Here is a 9,527-nt window from a genome sequence, read left to right as displayed (position 1 = left end):
ATGCGTTACGTATTACTTGACCGGTCCCTTACTGCCATTTGCTTGCATTAACTCACGTCCTCACGAATTGAGACGAACAATCGAATTGAGATAGATAGAGAGTAGAAATTCTTAGAATTTAAAAAAATAAAATAAATGGCACTGAAGAGCTTTTGTACTGCCATAAACTTTTAAAATACAAAATTATTTTGTTTTGTTTTGGTAATTCCAAAAATTGAGGACCATACAAGCGTGCAGTTCGTGCTGATATGAGTTGTTGCGAAAACATACAGGTGAAGCATTTAGATTTTATTGGCTATTTCTATGATCTTACGTTCAAAAATTAAAATAAATTTGATAATTCCCGTGTGGAAAAGTTGAAGGGGCCCCCGTTGGGGGCCCGCAGGCATTGACCTCAAGTCTTGTAGAATCCATGAGGGCAATTTAGGCGAGGTCCCTCATGGCAACAACATGCTAATTCATTATGGCAACCATGAGTTACCCTCATGGTTGCCATCATGAAAGCCCTCTTGGTTTTTTGTTTTGTTTTTTGTTTTGCCAGTGCCGGCATATATCTTGGACGATAACACTATTTTGTACTGGGCTGTCAGTGTTGGGCCGGCACTGGATATCGCTACTGGTACAGTACTATTCCAATAGGAAATTCACCATGGGCGCAGTACTGCGTCAGTGCTAACTAGTACCATACTGCTCGATATTACGAAAAAGGTAATAAAAAAATTAATGTTAATTAATTGCGAGTATTTTGTCTGCGAATATTAATAGTCATGTTTAGAGTGAATGTACATACATACATTACATTTTTGAACATTTTATTGCAAACAAATTTTCTAACGCTACGGGGTATCGAACCTACATATCTATACCTAATTATATCGCCTAACAGTCGAAAGTGCTCACCACTGCGCTAAACCGACAAGTTGAAACTTGGTGAAAAAGCCATCCTCATAAGGTGTAGTTCAGAAAAGTTAAAATATCAAATTTTAAGCTCTCTTTTTCTAATTATTTATTATTATGCGATGTAAATGTAAAATACACGAACTGTTAACAGGAATATCAATAAAATAATTATTAAATAAATAATTTAAATCGATTACAATTCATCTTAGCGTAACATTTCATTTTCCCCCGTTGTATACTACTTTACAACTTTTTACAATGACAGGAAATGTAAATTTTTATGAACATTTAACATTTTTAACGACGGAACTCAGAAATTTGATTGTGTATTTGGACAATTTCTTAATAATAACATTTTTCAAACTTTCGTGTAAGGTATGGTTTTTAGGTGTTTTGTACTATTTTACAACATTTAAGATTGACATAAAATGTAATTTTTTCATTAAGATGGAACTCTTCTATTAAAAAAAAAAAAAAGCAAGAAAAAAGTTATTTTCGGGACAGTTGTACTTACATTTTTTTGTTTTTGTTTGAATTTTTAGAACGCATGAACCATACTTTTAAACGTATTTTTTAATGTCCATTTTTAGGATATAAAATATTCACCCTTTAAACTTAGAAATTGTAATGTTTGATCCGTGAGGGCAACCGAGCTTGGCCCTCAGCGGGGGCCTCTATGGAACATTCATATTGTCAAAGTTCGATTTTCAAAAAAGTTTCATGGATTTTTTGTCAGAAATTCACTGTTTGTAAGTCTAAACTCATGAAACCTTAAAATTTATGGTGTCAAAAAAATATTCATCCTTTGTAAGCAGAAATGTTAATTTCTTATCCTTTGGGCTTCGAAATTTTTATCGTTGATCCGTGAGGGCAATCGAGCTGGGCCCTCGGTAGGGGCCCTCGTAGAATTTTCAAAGGGGAACATCAGTGCGGGCCCCCGCCGGGGGCCCTCATTTTAAGAAGGCTCAACGGGGGTTTTTCCAAACGGGTTGTGCCTAAATTTGGAATTTTGGGCTTTGGGAAAATAAACTTTATTAGCATTTCTATCTGCTTGAGTTCGCTCTATTTTCGAACGTCATCCATACTTGTTCCTTTCAAAACTAAAGGTTTTACCGTTGACTTCTGTAATCTGGAGATTCTGAAATCTCTTTTGTCAACGCTCTTTCCGTTTTTATGGAAAAATAAAACGTAATGTTTAATGATTTCTGTATGTCGGTATTGAGTTGAAACTTATTCTGGTACTGCCCGGCATCGAGAAAAAGTCATAATTTAAAGAAAACTTGAGAACCGGGCATTTAAATGAAAATTAAATTTTTTAATGTTCTTGTAGTTTTAGAGTGTCTAAAATTGAGTTCAAATAAATTGGTGAAAGAAAATCCAAGGAGTAGGCGTTTAGAGAAAATGTAGTAGCTTTCTTTCATAGTAGATACATTTAATTTTATTAAACTAGTAATTATGAAATTATAATAGAGTTACCATGTATTTTATTATTTTCTCGTTAACCAAATAATAAAGAATTTTATTTGAGTAATTTCAAATAAAATTTGTATCTTCGTTTATAAACGAACAATTGTTCTCCTTAGAACTTTTCCCGCATCTCGCATTTTGTTATAAAATACATTTGTGTAAAATATATAGTTTGGAGGGTTTCCGTTGTACCGCTTGTAAGTACTAAAAGTTGTGTGGTGCCATAACCATAATTTTCTTATTTTTAAATCAATTGTGATAATATTAAAAGGTCAATCGATTCGTCTCTAGTCAATGAATCTTTTATGTTTTCTCATTAACTTTTAATTATGTTAATAAAAACGGTTCACTACAAAAAACTCATTTTTTAAATATTATAAATGTAAATTGATAAGTTCCTTACTCACCAGTCAACTTTCTTAATATTATAAGTAAATTGATTCGTCTCTAATTAAGAGATCTTTTCTATTCTTGCATTAACTTTTAATTATAAATATATAAACATTTTAAATAAAAACTCCGTTTTTCAAATGTTATTAATGATCATAACTTCCTTAACCATTAATAACATTTTTTTTACAGGTCAAACGATTCGTCTCAAGTGAATATTTTTATGAATTCTTTGGTCAGCTTTCCTTTGCATTGGGAATTTTTCAATTGAGGATGGTTTAATTAAATATATGTAAACATTTTCGAAGTTTTTTCCGTTACAATTGCAAACTTTCCAAAATGTTAACGAATATTTTATTTACGTGTCATTGGAAGTTTTTAAACCAAGTGCCCAGGTATATTAATTAAATTCTCCTCAAGTTAACTGGTAGAAATTGCAATAGGGATTTGGAAAGGGCCCCGAGAGTTTTAGCTCAAATTTTTTCTGATCGAGCGATGATCAAGAAAATAGGGAGGGCCTGCCTAGTTATATTTTGTTAACAATTTTCCTTATATTATTTTCACATAATAAAAACAATTTTATCGTTATTTGAATGAAAATAACGTTATTGTGAGAGATGAAAAAACAAATTAGTAGTTAAAATTTGCATTTTGGACAGTCATCCGTGTGTTTACCAAAGTATAATTTAATTAATACAAACTTCTGAAGCAGTTTTTAATTACATTTGAGATTCGATTTGAGACTCTAATATCCATTATATATAATGCAGAGCCATCTTCAGAAACTTCATCTGGGGCATTATGACTTTTCGGTTATTTTATCCTAAGCAGGGGCCAAATAAAGCTGAACTGAAATACAAGATTGGGGCCTAAATAAACTTACATAGTTTCTGTAGTCGCAAATAATGGAAAATCTTAACATTGCTTTGAAGGGTCCTGACAGAACTCACTAGTCCAGATGTTCTAGTGAGATTCTGACCACTGCCTTAATTGAAATGGGACAAAAGGGACTGTTTCTACATGGGAAATATATTCTGTTAAATTGACTTGATTAGATTTTTGTCAATGACTCAGTTTACTAATTAGAGAAACCCCATCCTTCAAATTCACTAAATGAGTTTGAAAATGGAATTAAATTTCAACGTTAATCGAGAAAGGTTCTTTAATCATAAAAGTTTTAATAAAACGGACAAATGAATTAAAAAAAATATGCCAGAATCTGGGTTATCTATTTTTATCATTGCAATAATCACTTCTCGCGGTTTGACGACAAACTGATCGGATATCTACTGAGTAATTCAATGTAACCTCTTTTAGGGTTTTTTTTTCCCTAAATATAGAAATTTTAGTTATATTATGTAAAAATAAAAAGACACTATTGTGAATATTAAACTTTCATGTAACTAAGTTTATTGGAATATATTAATGAAAGTACTGCTAAACCATAATCATCACAAACCCAAATAAAGGATAGCTAATAGCAGGAAGGAAATTTTCAATTAGGAATAATATTGAAAATTCTAATTTTAAATTTCTTTAAATAGTAAATTTCGAAATTCTTCGCCACTGAAATAAAAGCAGATGAAGTTGGTCGAAAAATAACTGCCCAGTTCTCGAGAAAATGGAGTTAGGAGTTATCAAAAGGATTTCAAGATATTTTATTCCTGGATACAAAGAAAAAAGTTGATTTGAAAATTGGAGAATAATTTGTTATTATTTTTAACAAATATTCAATATTACGAGAAATATGTTGCCGAGATAAAATGCATGTGATGCAAATTCTTTACAGAGATACTGATAAATGCACGCAGCTTTAAGATTTTTTCCTTACGTAGACGAAAAAGGAACACCTTTCTAACCGCTTTCGCAAAAAACATGCAATCTGGGCAAAATATGTTGAATAATCAGCAAATAAACATGAGTGTAGAATAATAAAACTTGACAAATAAAATTATTCCCATGAAAAATAATTGGACTTAGAAAAACATGGAAGTAAAAACGTTTTAGAGATCAAAGCAAAACAAATTATTCTGAAGTTTTGAACCACCTAAATATGTATTGTGCAATGCCGACAGGTTTAGAAAGAATGAAAGGACTGTTTTTAAAAAAATCTTGCTTTCGAAAAATCCAAAAAACACGTCTCACTACAATCAGCTGGATGGCCCAAATATATATATATATAAACCTTTCAAAAATTGGAAGAGTTCAAGCGTCTCATCGAAAGAATTTATAGAATTAATTTAGATGGAATTTATGCAGTATTCATGGAAGAGAAATTCTTTAGACAGTGTATATCAAATTCCGCATGGAAATTCCTGGAAATTTCCTCCTTAACTCTAATCACATTTTTAACCTAAAATGTCGACGGTTAGGCATGTTAAAACACGAGTACAAATTATTTTGCAACAAAATGATACTTTGATACATTTATAAGGTTTAAAATTTTAAGAAATTTCTTCACTTGGTTTTTTTCATCCTTTTCTTTATTTCGAAGGTTCAAGTTACAAGGGCCAGTAATTATACATTCTTAAAATACCAGTCAACTCTTTGAAATCGAACAACTGAACAATATTATATTGAAAAACTTTATAAAGTACGTAATCCAAATTGAAATTTATTTCAAGTTGCAAGTCACTTCTAGTTATTTTTAGGATTTTTGCAATTTTAAATGGCGGAGGGGATAAAATAAAATAAAAACTTGACAAAATTTATGGACGAATACTATGAATGTGAATACAAATTCTTAGTAATTAAACGAAGTTAAACCATTTAAACTCAAGGATCAAAAACGACCACAAGGAAGATAAGAGATGGCAAGGAGATTGAGGTCGCCTTCAAAATTGTGTACTGGATTGGTTACTACGTCATTATACAAGCATGGCCATACAACACAATTAATTGTACATTGCAATAATTCAAGTGCCAGAGTCTAAAAATATTGTAGTTATACACAATTTATACAGTTTTGAGGCGACGCTGAACATCTTGATGTAACAATTGTTTTAAAACAATTCGTTATTTCTAAATACTCGATTGCAGATTAAAAATGATTATTTAAATCCATTTTAATCTTACCTTGATGCTAACCTCACGGAGGAACAAAATCAAGCAAACTTTGAAAGATGCCTTCAATTTTTTTTTAGCGGACAGTCACTTGTTAACTTTTGGGTTAACCAAGTCGTTGACATTTTTTTAAACTTGACGTTTTGTGAAGTTTGTAAGTAAATAAACTTTTTTTTGTGACTTTTTCGGTGAAGTTTAGAAAAAGTGAATTTCAAGAATTCGGGAGGATAGAACATTGCTCTCTTGAGCTGAAATTTTTGAGGGAGAAAAAACGGAAAGTCGTCAAGGAGATGAACGAAGATCGATGGCGGAACCGATCGTGAGAAGTACGGGAAACGAATATGGCGGACGCATATATTGAGATTGTTCTAGATCTTCCACTCTGCGGTACAGTCTCATTTCAAATTTTAAATAAAAAATTTTTATATTATGAATAGAGTGATACGTCTTGTGATAGTTGACGATTTGCAAAAGCGATTCGAAGGCGCTAAAAGAGCGAAACCTAACCTCGAAAGATATTTTATAATTTTATATCAAGGCGGCCATTTAAATCTTCTAAAAAATACCCTGTTTTGAAACATATTTAATCGGTTGTTCTAATATACTTTTTTTTCTTCGATAATCCAGTATTTTCAGTTCGACTACTCGTTTCAAAAACATGCTCACGATTTGCGATTAGTCGTTTACTGAGGGGAAAACAAACACAGTTCTCATATTTTTCCTTATTGTCATAGGAAAAACTTTATACCACGCGAATCTAATTTTTTGAAATATATGTGCAGGATATAGTTATAAGAAGTGACATTAATTTAAGAATTTAAACAGGAATCATCTAATCTTCAAATTAAAGTTACTTGCATTGTATCCTATTGTAATCATAAATCCTTAGTAGGTTTTTAAATGAGTAATATAACGAAAAATACGTTATAATGAAAACAAAATAAGATTAAAATACTGTTTAGCAAATCAGAGAATCCTTCATGCATTTTTTATTTTGATAAGCAAATTTGGTTTGTAGAACAAATATTTTCTAGTTCTCTAAATAACTTGACTTGTTAAAAAAATGCACGAAATTCCAATTCTGAATTGATTTAATTGTTCAAAATTGTATAGGTTTAAATTAATTTAACAAGAAAGAGAAGGAAATAGAACAGATGAGAGGCTGGAAGGACCTACACCTACAAAATCTTATAAAAAGAAGCATTGCATAATCACTAGATGAATTATTCATTTTTAAACTTTTGGATCAATACGGTTTTCATGCTTGTGAATCCATTTCGTATTTTGACTACCACTTTTTAAGCCCAAAAATGTAAACATTTTTTCAGCAATTTAGGAACTCTACAGTAAACTATACACTTAACTTTTACTTATTTAATTGTTATACTTTTTATTACTTTCAAATAAATACATGTAAACGAATTTAAATCTACAATTTAGAATTAATAATTCAGACGTTTATTCCTTTGTTTTGTGGTCGGATTGTCGCAGAAAAGTTAGAAACAAAGTTCCAATTGATTATTAATAGCTTATAATCATTCTAGAAAATCGTGAGTATATTTGCAAATAAAATTGTCAAATTTCAAAAAAAATGTAGGTATGTAGCTTGATTTTTTTATTATTAATAAGGTTGGATATTATCCACTTTATATAAGCCTCAAGAGAGTATACTTGATTTTTTTTACAATTATCTTTTTATTTATTACTTCTACATATCTTCTGCCCATTTTTAAATGTTTTAATTTGAATTTCACGTAATTGAAATTAAAAAAAAAACGATTTACAAGTTGACTATTCTGCAGATGATTTCTAACCTCACTCCTTAACCTTAATTATTCGCTCAAAAAAGTATGTGGTTAAATTAACTAGAATTCCAGTTAATTTAACCAGACATTTTTTTGAGTCTTTAGATAATAAAATGGATGCCTTTACTATTCGATATGGTATTATTTTTTTTGCATCCTGAAAAGGAATTAAATCTAGTTCTAAACGCGTGGATGCTTTATAATCAATAATAAATCCAACGTCTCTACTGATGAAGGCCTCCATCTTATTATTATATAATAACCAGTCAAAAGAAAATTTTTATGATAACTTAACTGCTTAGTCCTCTATAAATTAAAGCACTAGTAAAATATGTTAATTTAATAATAACAATAATAATAATAATAATCGTTTATAAATATTGGTTTAATTTAAAAAATTGAGTTTGATTACGAAAAAATATAGTTTGATCGGTATAGTCTATTTTATTTAAGTTTTAGTCGAATTATTAATTAATCGTTTTGGCTGAACTTCCAAAAGGTATACGTGCCTATGATAACTTCCTCGTTTTTAGGATTTGAAATCAACCCCACCTTTCTACAATTATTCTGCCCCTGCAGCCGACTTTCCGACAATCTGGAAAGTCGAGTTGGCGTTTTTGGTATTTCAGTCCTTTTTTTTTTTTTTAGTTTTTCAGTGTTAAAAGTGATTTTATGTAAACTGTCATTACTTTCATCTTAATTATTATGAAAGTTGACACAAAAATAAAGTTCAAAGAAAATAAAAAATTTATTTGATTACACGTATTTAAAATTAAGAGTTCCCACATTTCGTCCCATATTTAAATTCTAAAACTCGTCTCCTCTCTTGATTCTAAAAATCATGTAAACTGTGTTTTCTTTCGAATGTACAATTTTTTGCAATCCAAAAAATATGTTTGTGTAAAACTACGGCGTTTCAGAAAGTTGCATAACCTAGAAACCTCTTTAAGAATTGGAGATAAGATAGTATAACCTAGATAAAATAATATTTATTGTCTAGCAGAACCAATAATGAAAAAATACCCCCACTATTTAGTTGGTATTTGCTTATATATCATGTTTGCGCATGGGACGATTTACGGCATCGCGTAGCATGGTCTTTTTCCAGTTCCATGGCACGTAAAGCGCTCCTGCAATGTGATGAAGCGGGGAGGGAGAGGAGAGAGAAAATATATACGCGCTATATAATATACGCGAGACGGGTAGTATTTTCGAAATGGGGGAGTGATGTAACAAAAGAGGCAGTTGGCGGAAACGGCCGAATCGAGTCGAGCACTCGGCTTTGGCCGCATGGCATGCGCAATCTATTCTCCCAGTCCATCCTCACACTCTAAAGTCCGCACGCACACTCTCCTGTGCGCACTCATACTCTCGCAACCTCTCACATCCTCTCACGTCAGCTCTCACGCAGTAGCGTCAGCTGCTGCGAGATACAGCCGCCATTTGCAATTTTCTCGTGACGCTTAGCGATCCATCGAAAAAAACGACTAGCGCATGATCCGAAAAAAGTCGTGCGCTCTTGTAGATAGTCTTTTTTCCAGGGTGGGAGTGTGGAATGCTATAAGGAGTGGGAGATAAGTAGAGATTAGGTAATTGGTAGCATGAGGGGTGGGAGAACGCTACCGAACTGGACATAACCTCTTTGGACTGGTCTAGTCTAGATTTTAGAAGCTGCGCGCGCATGGGGCGCCACTTTAATCTCTCATCGCGTTTTTCTTTCCCCCTCCTCTAGCCAGATTATTGCGCCACGGATCCGCATAGTAACAGCGGCCTGTCTATAAACAGCTCGCTCCTGGCCTCCAGTGTTGCCAAAACAACTGGCCCGGTCCCAAGGTCGTTTCGGTCATGCGGTGTTGCCATTTGGACTCCCTTCCCCCACTTTTATGACTCTAACCCAATTGG

At 32.1% G+C, this 9,527-nt stretch overlaps 1 protein-coding gene across 6 annotated transcripts in view; it reads left to right on the top strand.

Annotated features, from left to right (window-relative positions):
• The window catches only part of LOC117176429, an 86,573-nt gene that overhangs the window by 13,810 nt on the left and 63,236 nt on the right, over positions 1 to 9,527 (top strand). The window contains exon 1 of one of the 6 annotated variants that reach the window (XM_033366690.1): positions 6,041 to 6,207. The exons of the other annotated variants lie outside the window; for them this stretch is intronic. Within the exon in view, the coding sequence (XP_033222581.1) occupies positions 6,162 to 6,207 (46 nt within the window). The 5' untranslated portion in view covers positions 6,041 to 6,161. Of the gene's footprint in view, positions 1 to 6,040; positions 6,208 to 9,527 lie in introns of those variants that run through there. 6 annotated transcript variants of the gene reach the window in all.

The sequence above is a fragment of the Belonocnema kinseyi genome, chromosome 1 (assembly GCF_010883055.1).
Source record: "Belonocnema kinseyi isolate 2016_QV_RU_SX_M_011 chromosome 1, B_treatae_v1, whole genome shotgun sequence".
NCBI lineage: Eukaryota > Metazoa > Arthropoda > Insecta > Hymenoptera > Cynipidae > Belonocnema > Belonocnema kinseyi.
The sequence above is the reverse complement of the archived record's forward strand: the minus strand, read 5'-3'. Positions and strand labels throughout refer to the sequence as shown.